The sequence below is a fragment of the Dermacentor andersoni genome, chromosome 5 (genome assembly GCF_023375885.2).
Source record: "Dermacentor andersoni chromosome 5, qqDerAnde1_hic_scaffold, whole genome shotgun sequence".
NCBI lineage: Eukaryota > Metazoa > Arthropoda > Arachnida > Ixodida > Ixodidae > Dermacentor > Dermacentor andersoni.
Window position 1 is genome coordinate 5,690,219 of NC_092818.1, and position 20,745 is coordinate 5,710,963.

The window sequence follows — 20,745 nt, forward strand, 5'->3', positions numbered from 1 at the left end:
CTACGATACATGTACTCAAGTTGCTCCGGAATGTCCTGCCCTCAAAAAGCACGGTCCGGAACCTACGTTCTATATATATATATATATATATATATATATATATATATATATATATATAAACGAGAAGAAAGGGGGTTAACGGAGGGGCCCGATTTTTATTAGTCATATCATGAGAAGCCAACCAACACTGACACCAAGGACAACATAAGGGAAATTACTTGTGCTAAATGGAATGAAGAAACAATAAATTAATGGAAATTAAAGTGGATGAAAAAAAAAAGCGCCGCGGTAGCTCAATAGGTAGAGTATCGCACGCGAAATGCGAAGGTTGTGGGTTCGGTTCCCACCTACGGCAAGTTGTTTTTTCATCCCCTTTAATTTCCATTAATTTATCGTTGCTTCATTCCATTTAGCACACGTAATTTCCCCTATGTTGTCCTTGGTGCCAGTGTTTGCTGGCTTCTCATGATATGACTATATATATATATATATATATATATATATATATATATATATATATATATATATAAATATATATATATTGCCATGTTGTAGTGACGGTGATGGAAACCGTCGCAAAACTGTGACTGACGAAACTCACTTATTCTTGGGCGAACCTGTGCCCACCAAAGTAAGTTACACTCAAAGCACAATAGCGACGAACACAGTCGGCGATAGTCCAGATCTGGACTGCGGGGCAAGCGCGTCGAACCCAGGGCTGAATCTGCGCATGGCTGCCATTGGCTGTTTTTCGGCAGACGCTCTTTCGACGCTATCGCCCAGGTCCCCTTCGGTTACAGTCCTAGTAGGAGGGCAATACTTTGGCAAAATGGCGGCGCACACGATTGCTTACGTTCTCGTGGCAACCTGAACAGCAGCCGTACGGCGCCTCGATCCTCATTCTAGTGGTCCCTTTTTTTTTATTTTTATGGCGACCTGCTCCGCTCCTTTTCCACCCTTCACCATGCCCCGCGTACCTTCACTTTTGCTTTCTTTTTGCCTGTCCGCGGCACGTATATATATATATATATATATATATATATATATATATATATATATATGTATACCCCAGGCATTGTTTGTGAGCTAGCGCGCGCTGCACAGTGGGTTCTTTATGCGCTAGCACGCACGCAGTCTTGTCCATACTTTGAGTATGCCAGCATATGCCAGAAAATTTATATAAATTCCAATTGCAAAATAACAGATCTTTGGCCTCGTTTTATTGACTTGTGTTTCCGAAAACAAATATTTCCGCATAACCTGGCATGAAACACGCTCATAAAATGAACAAAAGTGAAAAATGCATTACATGTACATGACTACTATACAAAACGAAAGTTCACAAACAGTGGAATAAAAGAAATAAAATAAAAATCAAGGAAACCGAAAGGCTGCTTCATGCACACACATATAAATTATATTTATATAATGACCTAAAGACCAAAGTGTAGAAGAGCTTCTGATATGTGCCCATAGAGCTTCTGATATACTCATTGAGATATTGCACAAAACTGGACGACGTGTATGACATACTCATGACAACTAAAGAATAGAAAAATTCACTGGTAATGGTAAAAACAATGACACGCAAGATACCTAAAATATAGAATAAAATGCTATGACTGTTTTATTGACAGCCATATAAAAAAGGGTACTTACTTATAAACCTGCAAAAGGTATATGAAATGCGTGACATCTTCATTACTACTGAACAATTGAACAAGACAGGGCAGAACAAAAATAACATTGTACTAAAAGCGGAAATACACATTATCACCATATTTTGCACTTGGGCACAACTTGAGTAATGGTGGCAAGGAGGGCGGGATGTAATCAGCATTTGTAGGAGCCCATATAAAACATTCGCAGAAAGGCCTCGTCTTCAATCAAAGACCAGGTGAAGTGAGCCAACAATACAACTTTTCTTTCACCACGAATGTAATTACTAGCAGTAGGATTACGTCACTTAAGGCACTAAGTCATCCTTTGTGTAATAAACACGAACTGCAAAAATCTGTATATAGGGCACTTGCAATGGTCATGCTTTCCAGAAAGAAAAAAGCGTATCGTGCGTACACGTGAAAGTTGTTCGCGCGTTTTTTTTTTTTTGGCGATTACTGAGATAATAAATAAACACTAACCGTAATTTTTCAGCTGTTAGTGCGTTTGTAGAATGGTGACACACAGAAAAAGCACTGAGGGCGGAATGGAAAGCTGGGCGATTAGTGAATTGTAGAATAAGACTTGGCCCAGGAAAACACAAATCATAGACCAGGTGACAATGAGGACGATCGTCTATTTGTCAGCTCTCTCTACCGGTGAGAGGGAACTTTAGCACAATCAAGGCGCGACGACGTCCGGAGACTCATGGAACACACACATGCCCAGGGCCGTGTTCGTGTTCATGCGTCTTCTTATGTCCTGGGGTCCGCGCTCACCTGTTGTCTTTACGCAGCCGGAAGGAACTTGCAGGGCTTCGTTTTGAGGTATTTGTGCATCCCTGCACGATGCACGAGCGGTGCGAGTCGTGAAACGGGTGAAGCATCAAAGAGCACAACCACACAGCTATCGAGGACCACGGAACTGACGGAACTGGCCAGCCGGTCAACGCACAGCAGTGCACACTTCCAGATAACAGCAGATAACGAAACATGAAACCTCATGCAGCAGGCTAAGCTGGCGCCAGGCCGGCGGACGCGCGCGGACACAGTCGAAAGTCTGGGAGTTGTGAAGGAGGGCAAGGCGAGAGGAGTTGAAAGAAAGGGCAAAAGGCACGGGCTCCTGAACCGGCGCGTACAAGCGCCCATCTAGGGGGCCGTGCAAGGGAAGCAGAATTGCTTTACGGCACTCCTGATGGATGGCGCCAAATACCTCTGCCAACGAAGCAGAAAAGCCGAGGCCGGCGTCGGCTCTTATACATGGGGAATCGAATGTTCCAGAGTAATCGCTGGTGCCCACGTGTCTTCAAGAAATTACTACGAAATTCCCGTCGCGCATACAATCAACTTACACAATGTTCGGCGACAACAGACGACGGATAGAATATTCGGTAACATTCGAGGAACTTCCCGGTTTGTTGTAATGGTCGGCAAGGAGGCTCGTTTGGCTGTAACAGTCCTCCTAGCCTTTTTGGGGTTTTCTTGCGTTGCTGACAGTCTCGGCATGTCTTGCCGTAACAGGTGACATCTGTTGTGAGGCGCGGCCGGCAGTACTTCTCTTGTATCCTTGCGAGTGTACGCGAAAATCCAAGGTGCTCGGATGTCTGATCATCATGCACGACGTGCAGGATTGGTGGCCACAATGCTGCAGGCACAACGAGAAAGTAGTTTGCGCGTATGGGGGGTTCTCTTTTACGAGGACGTCGTTCAGTAGGAAAATCAAAGACAAATCTCGCCTAAATGCCCTAGGGACAACGTCGGTGTTGCCTTCCAAATACTTGATGAGGCTTTGTAGCTTCGCGTCTGCACATTTGTTCTTCAGCGATGCCTTCCGCGCGTATACATGCGTCTTCTTATGTCCTGGGGTCCGCGCTCCCCTGTTGTCTCTAGGCACCCGGAAGGAACTTGCAGGGCTTGTTTTTGAGGTATTTGTGCATCCCTGCACGATGCACGAGCGGTGCGAGTCGTGAAACGGGTGAAACATCAAAGAGCACAACCACACAGCTGACGATGCCAAGGAAGGCATCGTCATCCTCGTCGCCTTGCGGTGGGAGGTCAACGGGGGCGCGTGATGGGCTGTCGACATCAGAGTGCTTGCGTCCAGATTTGTAGAGGACGGCGATATGAAATTTACAGAGTCTGAGACTTCCACGTGCGAGGCATTCTGAAGAGTCCTTTATTTTGCCAGCCAACACAAGGCGTGGTGATCGCTTACGACTACGAAGGACCTGCCGGGAAAGTAAGAACGAAATTTCGTAGTAGCGCAAATGATCGCAAGACATTTTTTCCGTCGTAGAACAATTCGCTTCCGCTTTCGGAACCGACCGACCAGCCTAAGCAATGAACCTTGGAAATCCGTTTTTCTGTGGGCTGGATGGCGCCGAGGCTTAGGCTACTTGCATCAGCGTGTATTTCGGTGGCCGCGGCTTCAGCGAAATGGGCGAGTGCTAGTGGTGACTGTAGGCGTCGTTTTAGCTCTTTGAATGTTTACATGTGCGGCGTTCCCCACTTAAACCCGACGTTCTTGACGAAGCGCCTCTAATAGGCACAGAAGGCAAGAAATCTGCGCACTCCTTTCTTTTGGTTCGATCTGAAAATTCAGTTATGGCAGATGTATTCTGCAGAATAGGGTGGACTCCAGATTTGCTGATGAGGTGGCCCAAGAACACAAGCTTATCGTAAACGAAACACCACTTTTCCGGCTTCAGAGTGAGCCCTGATGACTTAATGGTCTGTAGTACTGTTCCAAGCCGCCTAAGGTGATCGTCGAAATTCCCGGCGAAGACCACGACGTTGTGCAAGTAGACCGGACAGGCCTGCAACTTCAACCCTGCTAACACCGTGTTCGTCACGCGCTGGAGCATTGCAGGTGCCGAGCACAGTCAAAGTGTCATGCGCTTGAACTTGCAGAGGCCCTCTGGCGTGATGAAGGTGGTCTGCTTAGAATCCCTCGCGTTGACTTCTATTTGCCAATAGCCAGTCTTGAGATCTATCAGAGAGAAGTTCTCAGTGTTGCACAGAGCATCCAATGCATCACTATGCGTGCGAGAGGGTATATATCCTTCTTTGCGATCTTGTTCAACCGACAATAATCGACGCAGAAACGCAGGGTTCCTTCCTTTTTCGTCAGCGAGAATACAAGAGATGCCCACGGGCTTTTCGACAGCTAGATGATGTCGTCGAGCACCATTCCATCGATTTGTTGGCTTATGGCTTCACGTTGTCGCGTCGAAACTCTGTAAGGGTTCTGGCGGAGTGGTCGAGCCGATTCTTTAGTCATGCGATGTCTTGCAACTCGTGTTGCTCGAATACACGATGACGTCGAAAAGCAGCCTGTATCGCCGGAGGAGAGCTTTAAGCTGTTGCTGCATACTCAAGGGAAGACTTGGATTTATGTCGAAGACTGGTTCTCGAACTTTGACCGCCGAGGGAGATCCGACAGGATCCGAGAAGATAAACGTATTGCTGGTTTCCACAATTTCTTCGATGTGTGCCATCGTATGTATGCCCTTGTTGATGTGTTTGAACTCCTGGCTATAGGTTCTCAGCATCACTTTGGGTTCTCCGTGCAGTAGAGCAAGTCCTCTTGTGACGCAAATTTCACGGTCAAACTGTAGACGTTGGATGCCCTCGATAACGCGCCTTCTACGTCTGCGGGTATAAAGAGCGTGGCGGGATAAGTCCTATCCAGTGGTATTGCTTGGTCTGTGGACAGAATAATCGACTTCCACATTCGGTCAATGACTGCGCCGTGTTAATTTTGAAAATCATTGCCAAGAATTGCGTCGCGTGAGAACCCTTGAAGGATGACCAAGGTCGCAGCGCAAATCCGGTCATGCACTGTAACTCTTGCTGTGCAGCTTTCGGTAGGCGTTATAAGGTGTCCTGCCACTGTCCGGATGTGAGGGCCGTCCCATGTCTTGACTTTCTTCTGCTTGGTGGCAAAGGGTCCACTGATGACGAAATAGTCGGCTGTTGTGTCTACCAGAGCGGTGCCGGTGTGGCCATCGAAAAGCATGTCGAGGTCGATGGTTCTTCGTCTTGCATTGTATTTATGTCGTGGCGTCACACCACAACTGCATCGCGTTCTTCTGTAGCAGTGCACCTTCGTGGCTTCCTCGTGATGTGCCCTGGCCTGTCGTTCCTACGTCGTCGAGATATATGCTCAAGTGTCTTCGTCGTAGGCGGAGCATCTTCGGCGTTTCGACGTACAGTAAGTGCACCTCCGTCGGTTGCGGCGTTTAGATTTCCGGATATGAGTTTGCGGACCAGCCACGGGCTGGTCCTGTGTACGGTCGGCGCTGCGGCAATAGGTAGCGTCCTAGTCATGGCGAACGGGAAGAATGTCTACTGATGTTTTGCCTATGAAACACATATTTCACGTTCCAAAATAAATTTTATTGGCAAATCAACGGAGCGGCTGTGAGGGCATCCATTGCAGTCACAGTCGCTAGCTTAACAATGGAAGTGATATCGAAGCTGAGGCGTTATCCTCGTTTACACCGACACCGAAAGCCTTCTTCAGATATGTTCCAGTGTCTTGCAGTGACAGAACCTTGACCTTTTCACGGCTCTCCTGAACAGTACGGAAGCAGTGATTAAGTTCACTGTAGAAGCAGAATCAGAAGGCCAGTTGCCGTTCCTGGAGACATGAAGGCCAAAATTTGTTATTCAAGGTATTTAGGAAGCAAACTCCCACTTGTCGCTAACCCAACTACACAGGAGTGCGCCCTGCTTCGCAAAAGAGGTCTGTTGTCGGCTCTCTTCTTTGTCGCGCGAAAAACGTGTCCACAACAGCGGAAGACTACATGGCCTAAGACTACATGCACGTCTGCGGCGGAAATTGAAGGCTTGCGAATATCCTGAGTACTTCATTTACTCAGTAGGGCACCAGCTGGCTCACGCAGTACTCACCCCCACCATGGATCAAAACATGCTCTTCTATGCCATACGTACAAGGCATAAATGGGACCCTTGCACCCGTTCTACGGTCATATTACGTACAGGCTGCGCACGTTCCCTCCCGGAAACTCAGACACGAGCTCTTGCTGTGAAAGACCCATGGAAAAAGACGACTTCCCAGGTGCGGTGTGCATCATTTCGTGGGCGGACTGTCGCTATGTCTACGTCGGAGAAAGCGGCAACTTCAAGACAAGGCTTAAACAGCAGAGGAATGGTGTCCAGAATCAACACGTTGCGTCGAATGTCTTAGCCCAAAACTGCGCAACTAGTGCCCAAACGATTAACTGTGAAAATTCTGGCGTGAATGCCAAGGAACGAAATCTTTGTAGGTGTCTTTATCTCTTTTTATTTATTCTTTACTCATCCAAACCACGACGCACACTATTAATCGTAAGCAGGGCAATTCGCCGTCCATGTATGTCACGTAACTTATGATGTCTTGAGCCTCGTACAAAAATGGCGCAAACTCTGCTGCTTGTTTCTTTATGCGCAATGCTTCCCTGGGCGAGCTGAAACGTGAACACGCTTTTAAAACATTTTAATTGGTACCCGGATATCTTTCTTTTGAATATGCATCGTCTCCACCAGACGGGCTTCCGTTATACTGTGGACCTGATCAATGAATACACAGTACAAAGTCAAGTGAGCGAACACTAAGTGACTTGCTTTCGTACTCAATTCACTGAGAATAAAAAATTTCCACGCAATAAACAGTTGCAAGTTTAGCGCACCGGGTCTCCAGTTCCTTCTTCTTCTTTGGTGTTTTTCTTCCCTCATTACGCCTTGCGGTATTGTCAAGAAAACATTATTTATTCCAAAAAAAAAAACTTGTCTTTTACGTAAGCTTTGTGGGCAGCTTTATTGGGACTCTTATTGACAATGTTATCGACACCATTCGCCTTCGGGAGGCGCACACCACTGTGCTGGTACTTGACAATAAAATCCGGGTGGTATACTGTTATTGCACTAACATTATGCGTTGTGGCTGCGATAGAGCTGACAAGAGAGATTACTGAGCAGTATTTGTTTCAAACAATGAAATCCATCGATTAAGTAACTGCTGATTAATCTTTCACAGGCTAACTGAAATGTAGAACTTCTGCGAGGATGTGCGACTGGACTATATTCGGTGTTCCAAATCTGAAAAGAATTATCTCGCCTGATCGCATTCAGCATAAATTCACTACAATACCGAGGAGTGCAACTCACCGGTGCTCCAGGAGGCCCGGGGTTTCCTATTGGTCCCTTGGCACCAGGTGGTCCCTGTGTTCAAGCATAAAAGAAACAATGGGTGGCTACGTTATCTAAATTTTATTTCTGATTGTTGCAATTATAAATTGAGTGTCTGTATGTACTGTATAGGACAATAGAATAACACCCAGCTTTTTTAACGTCATCAGTGTCTCTGATTTTTTTCTGTGGCCCTCTTTATTATTAACATTCCTACTTATAATGTGCATAAAAAATCTTACAAAAGACAGAGGCTATGGGATAAGTAGCAAGATCTCTTCTACGCTCTAAAATCAAAGTGACTTTCCGCTAACGTTTCACTCAGACAAAGATTCACTCAAACAAAGGATAGCGTGGTCCCAATGGAGGTTTTTAGGTTACAGTAGACTGAACAGTTTTTGGCAAAAATAGTGCTTAGGTCAGATACACAAAATGCGACCACATGTAGTGTCTATTGAAATATCTAGAGCAGCTGATGGAACCTTTTACTTAGAGTTTATTAGTGATTTCATTTTTTTCCCACACAAGGAGATTATTTAACAGAACTTTTGAAGTACGTAGATTTCATGGTGGGAGAGCAACAAGAAAAGCGATGCTCTTATCCCAGGTACTCATTGACGGTGCAACGTAAAAATACACGTATGAGGATAACCGCCTTCCGCTCGCAGGTAGCATAGCATTAGCGAGATATATTGGTGAGTGTAAGCATAAGGCTCACCGCTGATCCTGTCAGGCCCTGGAGTCCTACAAGCCCTCGGTGACCTTTGGAGCCCCTCTCTCCAGCAGCGCCGCGATCGCCCTTGAAACCCTGTGGGCCAGGCGCACCCTGTGGCCCCCTCTGGCCCTGTGGGCCGCGAACACCAGGAGGGCCGGCTTCACCACGTTCGCCACGTTCTCCAGTTGCACCCGCAGGGCCTGGACTGCCCGGTGGACCCTGCATACCAGATATCCCTGGCTTCTACTCACTTGTTCCCAGTTAAATGACCGGCACAAATGACATTATGTGTATCAATAGCTTGTGCTCTCTTAAAGCCTGCGCTTACGTGTACATATAAAGTCGATGTCAAATTCACCTTTATTTCCAACATCTGACTTACGTAACATTGATGTGGAGATGTCGAATAAATGCACAATACAGTTAAAATAATACCAATAGTGGCGAGTGAACATTAACTCATATACAAATTAGAGGTTAACAAAAAGATGGTGTTCAAAGAAGGACATGGCAAAGAGCACGCGGCATAGACGAGGAGCCAAAAAAAAAAAATGTTAGGAGGTATGCGCAGAAATGCTGCGTGATGCTTTGAATGTATAAAAGGGAGCGTGCACATTTTTCTGATATGGTCCTTTTTATAATATGATTTGTTATTTTGTTTTGTGGATTCTTTTTTATCTACAGAGCATTTGTCAAAGAAGAGAATTCCTGCACCACATGAATAGTAATGAGCAAACGTGCAATACTATGTTTTTCTGCGTTGTACTTACTATACATAACATTCTCAAGGCAAGACGCAAACCATTTTTGCTTTTTAATGTTTCTGCACTCTCTCATATTAATTTCCATCAGGTATCTCTAAATTACGTAACCTTAGGACTTAGCTCATAGATGGAATGCTGACAATGCATTGCAATGGTGTGCAGTTATCATCTAGTTCTGCAATAATTTGTGCAGATTAGTTTCTCAGCTCGCTCTCAGATGCATAAACCCTTTCTTTCCTTAATATAAATGGTGGGGTTTTACGTGCCAAAAGCACGATCTGATTATGAGGCACGCCGTAGTGGTGGACTCCGATAATTTGGACCACCTGGGGTTCATTAACGTGCACCTAAATATAAGTACACGGGTGTTTTCGCATTTCGCCACCATCTTCCCCCGCCATGGTCGGAATTCGATCCCGTGACCTCGTGCTTAGCAGCCCAACGCCGTAGCCACAAGCAACCGCGGCGGCTTTTCATTCCTTAAAGAAAATATTACACGCTTGAATAGCTTTTCTTATTAAAGGGTAGGTTGTGTCTCAACCTGAGCAATAACAATCGAGCGAGAGAGAAAAAAGGCAATAGTGGCTCAGAGCCTCAACATTTAACGGAACACAAGGGACGAAGAGACAAGAGGACGACACGAACGCTGTGCCACAAGTGAAATTTTATTGATGTCTACCCTCAGTATATGCAAAAACAGAAGCCAAAAAGTGAAGAAAAGCAAACAAGAAAAAACCACATAGCGCATCGAAAACAGACATCGCCAACGCAAAGGCAAGAAAATGATAGGTGAAGCGCTGTCAGTGGGCACATACTGTTTCAAACGATTTATCAATGTGATGATATTTTGTATCGTTTAAAATAGTCCATAGTTCGACAAGAGCTTGTCAGGCGAGGGTGATACCTTGTTAAATAAAATGGCGCTCGTCTAAGGTTCATACATAAAATTTAGGCGAGCGCCAGTTTATTTTACGATGTATCCTGTAAGGTTAGCGATTCATGGCTTACGGGTGCTCCTTTATTATTCTAACAAAAAAAGTGTGTATTTGCTCAGGGGCCATCATTAGTTTTAAGTTTGCTATTTTCAACAAACACCTACCTCTCAATATTTGTGATGTGGATACGACAACAATTCTCTGTGGCAATGCATATATATGCAGAGGTAAGCTAAACCACAATGCGGAGAAGTGGCCGTGGTGATCCAGAAAACAAGAACGTGGCGATAAGGAAACACTTCACCGAATGGAGTGACTTTCACCACCTTACGAGTAAGGTGAAGACTGGTTGCAACAAGACAGTGCTTCAACCTATACAACCTTGCGCGGTATACTATAAACCCAACTAGGACAGTATTATCGGCAATAGCAAAGGAGCAGACGGCGCTGGGAAACAAGCTCTCGTGCTGCCTTATGTTCAGGACTTAATTTGCAGAACAGGACGTACAGCTCGCACGATACTAGAGTTGAACGATGGCACAAAAGTGCTACAGGGCTGGCTACCTGCAAGCCTTGGATGCCCGGTGGCCCTGGCTGTCCCGGCGGCCCAACAGGTCCCTTGTCACCAGGCCGTCCCTGGAGGCCGGAAGGACCTTCCTTGCCTGGCTGGCCCTGTACAATGACACCGCAAAGCATTACACTGCAAACGTAGCACCGATAGCATACAAAGTTAGCTGTTGAATTATCCTCGAGAGTTCTGCGAGAGTTCTACACAAATCTGCCGGTGACAGCGATGTTTCTGGGTGAGTTATGCTGTGGTACATTACAGCGCTCATCATATGTCAAAGAAAACGCCAGCTATTCGCAAGATGGGGTTGTGAGGTATTACTATAGGATCGATCATTGCTATAATTTCCACATTTGCGTTTCTCATGGCATTCAAATGCACAGGGCGGAGGGGTCTGTGAGGCTGTATCAGTTGCTGTGTCGCTTCATAATTCAATAACTCACAGCTACTCATCACGTAAGTGTTTCTCGACGCTGTCATGCTGATGCATTGTCATGGCCTTGCCGTCGTCGCTCCATCGTGCACGGTGTACTCACTGCCGCCTCGTGCAATGAACCGGTCGCGACGCACTCACCCACCGCCAGTGTCGTCTTCGTTGTCTGTGGATCGAGCGTGTCAAGCACCATCGGCATTGACAGCATCATTCACGCGAGTTATAAGACCATCGCATGTGCCGCTAGAGTATCCACTAACCCGTTGCTATTCGCCATTCAGGTGGTTCATCAAGCAGTGTATTTGCAAAACGATCGAACCATTACCTTCTCGTGAAAGAGCCGAATGACAAGCTAGTGAGTGCATTACTGTTGCACGTTCCTTGCTGCTGCTGTCGGACGATGTCGAGGAATGCTGGACCTGATACGGCGGTTCTGCGTGGAGATGTAAGAAAACTATCGGTAGGGCAGCTAAACTTCTTTCAGAAGTTCTAAATTCGAGAAATCAGCTTCCCACAACAACAATGGTCTGTCTGAACTTAGCAAACGTTGAAGTGGCGTTGCAACAAACAGTAACCACATATACCCCTAAAGTAACACCTAGGAGCCGTGAAAACCGACAGCGGTCACACGGTCCACCAAGTCTGTAGTCTTGCAGCACACTTTGATGATGCCTAAAACCGCTCAATTATGATACTGACGCTGCTGAATATATTGCTCTTTCCGGAGAACTGGTCATTCGACATTATTCTGACCACTTCAATTTTACTCTAGCACATGCGCAAGAACTTAAGCGAATACATCGCCTAAGATGGTAAAGTCCTGGTCGCAACTGGCCCTTTATTGTCAAGCATTGACTCTTGACATAAAGCGATACTATCAAATAACTGAAGCATTAAGCGGCCCTGCCTAGAGCATAGGCGATAATTTTTCTAAGAAAGTGCTAAACACGTGCCGATATCTCATCGCTCTTGTGCAAAGTAAATCTGGAGCCTTTTGAGTTCGATATACAAAACTGTTCATCGACTCAAAGTGCCACGTTATTGGCGAAACATCGCAATTCGTGAAAAAGGAGTACAGCTATGACATGGGCATCCGCAAACATCTTACCGTGTTGCACTTGCCTCTGTGTGCATTTTTCCATATTGGTTGCTTTTGCTAACATAAGGAGCTTTCTTCCGAACATGCCCCGCTCCCATCGGAGCAGGTATTGCATACGTCTTCACGCGGCGTTGGGTTACTTATACTATTCGAGACTTGGCTTACCAGCAACATCAGTGAGAGCGAAGTATTGAGCAATATGTCAAACTTTCATGTCCTTTTCGCAAAGATAGGTAGGGCAGTAGCAGCGGTGGAATTCTCATTGTCAGCTTGTAGTGACAGTGCCGAACCGCAGTGGCACAACGCAAGTCACGAAACCAACTGTTTACTCGGCGACCTTGTGGCCACAACGCACGTGGCACTGACGTACAAGGATAGTGGTGAGCAGAGGCGGGGATCATTGAAATGATAAGCGGGTCAACAGGCTATTATATAAGACACGTCAAAGTTTTAAAAAATTCTGGGGTTTCACTTGGGCTCCACAAAAGCTTAAGCGCAATGGCTGTTGTTCGCTTGCCTTCCAGAAAGTACCACACAAATCGTGTCGCTCATGCAATCTGATTAAGCAAGGTTTATACACGACAGACAACAAGCAGCGGGAACATTCGAGAAACTTCCGTTACAGAATGACGCGGCTTGAGCTGAGCAACAACAGAGATTAGCCAATGAGAAACGCTCACCGAAAGCCTATAGAATTCGTAAGCCTGTCTTTGTTGCAAATAAATAAATGCTAATGTGCTCAGAAATTGATGTGGCTACTAACCTCGAAACACTATGGCTAATTGTCCGTTCTAAACCGCAGCTGCTACGACTAGGTGTCTGTTATCGTTGTCTGAAAAGTATTTTTCTCGCGATGAACCAATGATTAGAAAGTTCACGAATCCGTAAAGGTAGTTTTTTGTGGACTTCAGTTACACGGACGTTGACTGGTCAAATGACTGTGCTTAGGAACTAGTTGTACCGCAAGTGAACAATTACCACACCTCTCACCTAATTTTAATCTTTGCAAGATAATAACTGAGCCAACGCGGGTAACCAATGATACTGTCAGCAACCTAGACCTCATACTAACCTGTTCTTCTGAAAGCATGTCTACTTTCAGCTACGTGAGCGAGCAGCCATAAATCATTTGATGCCTACAGTACATTGCAGTACCTCAGCCAGTGCGGAAAACCAACTGCGAAAAAGAAAGTTACACAGGACATTGATGTAGTTGCATTCTACCACACATTTGGATAAACCTTTCAAAACTGTTCGATACATGAAAACTAGCTTCTTTTCCGAAATAAAATGAACAACCCCGCAACATAGAATCTTTTTATAATCTAACTTCGCGCTAATCATGGTCAACAAATGCACTTAAACGACTAGACAAGAAGAAGAGAAACGTCTGTTCCGCATCACTAAAGTCATGCCGTAGATCACAGTAAAAATCGTGTGAAGCAGAACACTCCTACTTGGCACCTATCTCGTAACAGAAGCACTTAATTGTACATTTAAATTTACCTCGCATCCTAACCAATACAACAAATAATTTCTTGCAAGTAATACACCCCTAGTCATCCCGAGGGTTGAGAACATGGCACGATAGCGAAATTTTGTCTGACCTTGACTGTGCCAATCTGTGGAACAGTGCTTTTTTGTCTGATTTCACCATCGAAACATACATTATTTATCCCACTTTGCTTGTTCCTACTATGTCTTCAATGCCGGAGATAATTTTTGGGCAAGTATTTTTTACCCGCGCTGATTGATATTCTCAAATTATTTTCTTCTTCAGGTGTCGATCAAATCCCCCTAAAGTGCTTAAAACCAGAAAGCATATCTCCGCGATTTACTTACCTTTACTGTTTTCCCAATCACTGTCATCAGGCACCCTACGGAAAGTGTGGAAAATGGGCTAAATCATTCCAGTCTACAAATCGCGTAACTATGCTGCAGCCTTAAACTAGCGTTCCATTTCGATACCTAGGGCGTCTTGCGAAATCACCGAACACATCATATACTCGCATGTAATCAATTTCTTCGACACCAATGTCTTTTTCCTACGTTTTAGCACGGCTTCCACAAAGGTCTGTCATGCAAAACTCAATTAACTACCTTTCTTCTTCACCTGCATTCAAACATTGATACTAACACTGAAACAGATATCTTATTTCTCAATGTCACAATGGTGTATCACAACGTATCTCGCCATGGCCTAATAAAATCTTTCTCAGTTCAAGTGACACTGACATCTTCACTAAGATAAATAAATATCTTAGTAACGGATCACAGTTCGTCAGTATTAATAGCATTAATTCGAACTTTCTTACGTAACTACTGCTATTCTCAACGTTCTTTATAAGGTCCCTACCTGCCCTTAGTTTGCACAAGTTATCTACTACTGCACGTTTCCTACCGCACTTTAATGTTTGCTGGTGAGTAAGTAAAAACTTTATGGAATTGTCCGGCGATTTGGGCGGGGTGGAGCCATCAGCACCCCAGCCTAGGTGACGGCCTAGAGTCCTTGGACTCGGGCGGCTTCCTCGGCGTGCCGGACGGTCCACGTTGACCAGTGAGTAGAGTTTATGTATTTATTTTATATATTTATTGCACCTTCAAGGCCCGAAGGCGTTACAGAAGGGAGTGGAACGAAATACGGAAGATGTACAGATGACATGTCATAATAAAAAGAATAAAAAAATCCATATTAACAAATGTATTTTTCTATGATAGTTCTAAAAGCTGATGTATCGGTTATGTTAACAATTCAGGCCGGCAGATGATTCCACTGATTAGTAGCTTTAGGAACAACTTAATAAAAAAAAACACGTTTGTGCGACAATGTGGAACGCTCCATTTATGGTGATGGTCAGTCCAAGATTATATGTACGCAGGTTCGGAGAAAAGTTAACTTTTTAATTTCGGATTGTCGTAATACATTTTGTGCAGCAGTGATAAGCGTGCTAACTTTCTACGGGATGAGAGGAGAGGGAGGTTTGAAGTAGCCTTCACAGATGTTACACTTGATGTTCGAGAATAGTTAGTAAGAATGAAACTGCGCTATGATTCTGCATAAATTCTACTGCATTTGTTAAATAATCTAGGCCAGGGTCCCAGACAGAAGAGGTTAAGGACGTTCAAGCTAAGGATGTATTAGTGTTTTCTACAGAAGTAGCTTTAAGTTAACGTGGGCGATAGAGAAGTTGGGACAGCGGTAACCAAGCGTGTGGTTAGCATTGTTAGTGATGTGGTTTATGTGTCTTTGCAGGAAAAATTAGATGTTATGTTAACGCCTAAGAATTTATAGGAGGTGACCTCTTCGAGTACAGAGTTCACATAGTGATAATTGTATAGTTTAGACGAAGCAGTATTGCGTTAAATCCTCATTAGTTTGCACTTTTGGCTGTTAAGCCTTATTTTCCAAGTGTCGCAGCAGTTAGATACCTTGTCTAGATCAGATTGTAATTTTATGGTGTCAGCATTTGATGATATTACTCTGTAAATGACACAATCTTCTGCAAATAACCTTATGGGGGCGCTACATGGTTAGTCAAATCATTAATATAAACGAGAAAAGGCAGAGGTCCGGGAACAAAACCTTCCGGAACCCCGGAATTGAAAGGACAAAGTGAAGAGTCAAAAGTGGTAGCAGAGGCAAATTGTGTTCTATTAAGTAAGAAGTTTTGAATTCATGCGATATCATTACGGACAATGTTGAGTGTATCTAATTTTAGACAAAGTAATTGGTGAGAGACGTAATCAAATGCTTCAGAAAAGTTTAAGTAGATGGTGTCGTTGTGAAATCCATTATCTAACGTGGCGCAGATGTCATGTGTGAATGCAATAACTTGAGTATCACAGGAAAACGATTCACGGAATCCATGCTGACAAGATTAAAGGAATGAATTTGTTTCTAGGAACTTAATGAGATAAGCGTATATTACATGCTCTAGAATTTTGCATGGCACAGTTGTTAGAGTAAGCGGCCTGTAATTGAAAGATAAATGCACGTCGCCGGACTTAAATAATGTAACCACCGTGCCGACTTTAAAATCATTTGGTAATGAGCACAACAGAATAGACTGCGAAAAGATGTTGCACAAAATTATAGAAGAGTACACTCCGGTAATTTTCTAAAACTTGGAATTAATGTAATCTATTCCTGACGACGACGAAATTTTTAATTTACGAGTCAAGTTCATGACAGCATCGCAGTCAGTTACCAAGGGCTCCACCTGAGGAAAATTCATCTTAGCAACTTCAGGTGGAGAAGTACAGGGCAGCCCTTTACGCAAGAATGATTTAGAAAATACTCCGTTGAGTGCAGAACAGCATTCTTCGCGCAGAACAACAGCATCATCTACATCAGTTAACGATATTGTGTTACATTCGTTTTTCTAATATTTTTTGGTATTTTCCGTCAGTAGAGATGGAAGTGTATTGCAAAAGAAAACGCGTTTAGCTACACTGTGTTTTTAAACAGTGAATAAGCTTGCTGATGCGCACGCCAGCTATCAGTTTTATTCCGTCTTTTAACTTGGCGAAACAGCCGCTTCTTCCTGTTCAAGATACGTTTTAGAGATGCATTAAACCACGCTCATCGGTGGTTATATCCAACAACTGGCATGGGTATGTATTTTTGTACTAATTCCTTAACTTTATTTTTAAAAAGACACCAGCTCTGTTCAACGCACCGAGAGCAAAATGCAGCATATATTCTTCTACAAAAGTTTCAAGTTGTGTGTTCATTGATGTGTAGTCGGTTTTACTGTATTCTCGAATAAATTTTTTTTTTGCTATTGGGATGGTTGACGTTTTCTTTAAACTGGAAATGAACAAAACAATGATCGCTAAGCCCTGGCAAAATACTTAAGGAATTACTAAGATCGAGGATGTTAGCACAAAAGTAAGTCGAGGATGTTAGCACTAATCTAATAACCTTAACAATAATAATGTTAGCACTTGTCTAATGATTAATCACTAACATTATTCGCCACTTTTCTTTGGAGAGTGGTCTCGATGGCTGTAATGACTGGTGAACACTTGATATTCCTGAGCTCCACGAAATACAAGAAATTCCAACTTCCTATAGTCACAATCATTCCCACTTGCCCCACACAATTAATAACATCGCAATAACGCAGTAATAAACTTACATAATTATTACGTGAGTTATTTACACCATGCATGCATTAATGAACCCATGGCCAACTCGTGCAAGTCATGTTAGAAAACGACGCAAGTCCCTGGCGAACGTCAAAATAAAAATAAACAGTTCAATTTTATTGTTATCTTGACGTTGGTCATTGACCTTCTTTATTTTCTAACTATAATTTTACCTCACTAGGTGGTATTTCATAGAACACTTCACTACACAGTTCAAGTGACTATTTTTAGAACATACGAGACCCCCATACAAAAAGGCAGCAAGGGTTAGACATACTCGTCCTGTCGTCCTCGTCGTCTACCACAGTTCAGGTTTTTCGCTATTTCGAAAGAGTGTTCCTTTTTCTCTTTTTTCCCGCAGCTTGAGATGGATATGCAGTTCTTCGAGAATTATAACGCATCGGTCTAAAAATTAAGCTTCATGCATTTTAGAGCTATAGTCCCATAAAGTTTATCCGCTTCAACGCCAACAAAGAAGCAGCCTGAAAGTTTCCTCTGTCCACAAGTGGCAATCTTGTTCGTCCCAGCACTGGTGGTGTTGCTCGCCTGCCAGTGCTCTCCGATCGCCATTTACGAAACAGTGCTCTCAGAAAGTCATCATTGGATATAGCACTCATCACCACAAATAGCCAGCTAGAATTATTGACAAGTATATTTCCTGAGGCCAAAGTGTACAAAGTCTCTGGCACATTTCCTTTTGTTTGCATTACTTACCATAGGTCCCGGCTCTCCTGTACTTCCTGGTGGGCCCTGGAGTCCGGGAGGCCCCTGAGGACCCGTTTGGCCATCACTGCCCCTTTTTCCTTCCTGGCCTTTTTCACCCTGCGAATTTCACGATGCACAATTGCATATTTATTACTTTATAGGCCTTCTGAGCTGGAGCTTTGAAAGAAGCTTGTCGCCACCTGCTGGCATGAGGCGAGAAATATAGTGCGACGGAATCCGACTCCCTGAGTTGGCTGCATGGCGATCACATACAAATCACCAATTTTCTTTATTCCTAGCACGTATTGCGTGTTTTTCACGTCTGTAGCACCTACGTTGCTGAGAATTCGTCTTCCTAGGACAGAGAGGCTAAAACAGCGTCCTCGAATAGTTCTCGCCTCAGCTGCCAGACCTATGCAGAGAGCAACGCCCCGTGCAACGAAGTGTCGTCAGCGACGCTGCTGCAATGTCATGAACCGCCAAGAACAAGGATTGTATTACAAGGCTCAGTGTTATTTCGAATTCCATTCGTACGAAGCAGATAGGCGATACCGTAGTATACGGACCGTTCAACGCATGGAAAAAGTGAAACAAAGTGAACACCGCGACGGACGCTCGAATTAGAAGCCTCCACGTGCGATCAGCAAGATGGTCACATGTCGCACCGATCAGCGCTAATTGTTTGCCGCCAACACACGCACACATAAAAAAAACAATAAAAAAGAAACGAGAAATGAGTGGGCTTGGTGGCACCACGAAGGACGCCATGAAAAACCACTTTCGTCATCTTGTACAGACGCTGCTCGGACTGACAGTGACTACTCGGAACTGCAACCGGTCTTCGATTGTTTGGCACCATGATTCCGGAACGCTGGCTCCTGTCTAGAAACTTCATGATCATGAGCAACTTCATCATGAGCAGCACCCCACTGGGCTATCAACACGGCAGACAACGCCAATCTTGCCTCCCGTGGATCAAGCACGAAGCACGATCGCAACGCCGCAGCTGCGCCGTCGCTTCGGCCAAACAGTCACAGCAGCGACATCGGACGAAGCGTACAAAAGGCCGCAGCAAGCGCAGGCCCTCTTCAGTGGGCTTGGTGGCACCACGAAGGACGCCATGAAAAACCACTTTCTTCTTCTTGTACAGGTGAGAAAGAAATGTCCTTTTTCTAAGTGTTATAAAAGTGATGCTATTCGTTTTGTGGTGCTACCAAGCCCTGAGTGTATTTTGTTTCGTGTTTGCGAGTACTTCCGCATTGTTCGTTCGCTGTTGCTGCTTAGTGGTGACATCGAGGAAAATCCAGGCCCAAATACGCTCGATGAGATCTTAAAAAGCGTTACGGAAATTCAAACCTCGCAGCACACTTTAGAAGAAGGATTGCAAGGCGTTCAATCTAGATTGACAGAAATTGAATTTACTCTTGCACCGCTTAAAGAATATCGTGAGAAGCTGGATCAGTGCGAAAAGCACGTCACCGCAATGAGCAATGATATCCAGAGCCTGAGCCAAAAAATAGACGACATGGAAAACAGAAGCCGTAGGAATAACAATATTATTTATGGGATGGAAGAAAAAAGCGATGAAACTAGTAATGATCTGGAACTAGCGGTAGTTAACGGTATATTCAAAGACAAACTCGGTGTAGAAACGAGATCAGTCGAGCGTATACACCGTATTGGGAAAAAGAAGGAGAAGAGCACAAGGCCTGTAATTATAAGGTTTTACAATTTCACGTAAAAAATGACTGTTCTTCGTAACTGCAAAAAGCTGAAAAATTGCTCGATATATATATCGGAAGACTTCTCGGCCTCAGTACGTGACATAAGCAGGAAACTTTGGCAGTCCTCCAAAGCAGAACGTGACGCTGGTGATAAGTTAACACTTCTTTTTGATAAGCTTAAAGCGAACCATCAACTGTATATATGGAATGAACTACAGAAATGCAGGCTACCTTTGAACAGCGTAGGTCGCGACGACGCCGGGAAGTTCAGTGCTGACAACGCATGACGAGCAGGAGTTGTAAATACACTTTCTTTAGTATGTTTTATTGCAAGGAGCATCGTTAATAAAACTCGAAAATTAGAAGATATCTTGTTACTTTACTCTCCTGACATTGTCGTCATAACGAAACCATGGCTGCACGCTGATATTCATGATTCAGAAATAGTTCCTCCCTCTTATTTTCTTCTCCGCTCCGACCTCGACAGTCGCGGGGGCGGAGTCGCTATAGCAGTACGGCAGGGCTTATGTTTTCGTAAAGAGCAAGGTATTCCAGATCATGAAAGTGTGTGGTGCACTGTATATGTCCATGATTCACCTGTGCTCATAGGCGGTACTTATAGGAAACCAAACGCGTCCGACGACTACATAATGAAAATCCACGACTTCCTTTGTGGCAGGTTGAAAGATCGTACTAATTCTTACTGGTGATTTTAATCTAGCCACTATTGATTGGAGTACGTTGACAGCCGGTAGCAGAGAGGTTAGTAGTTCTGAACTGTTTTTGAATATGGCGTTTAGT

General features: G+C 44.4%; 1 protein-coding gene across 1 annotated transcript in view; it reads right to left on the reverse strand.

The window, feature by feature from the left end:
* Nucleotides 1–20,745, reverse strand: part of LOC126529915 (uncharacterized) — a 934,270-nt gene that overhangs the window by 146,348 nt on the left and 767,177 nt on the right. Inside the window, exons 36-39 of the mRNA XM_050177364.3 lie at nucleotides 18,230–18,337; nucleotides 10,829–10,936; nucleotides 8,569–8,784; nucleotides 7,830–7,883 (exon numbers count right to left, since the gene is read on the reverse strand). Of these exons, the coding sequence (XP_050033321.1) occupies nucleotides 7,830–7,883; nucleotides 8,569–8,784; nucleotides 10,829–10,936; nucleotides 18,230–18,337 (486 nt within the window). The remainder of the gene's footprint in view (nucleotides 1–7,829; nucleotides 7,884–8,568; nucleotides 8,785–10,828; nucleotides 10,937–18,229; nucleotides 18,338–20,745) is intronic.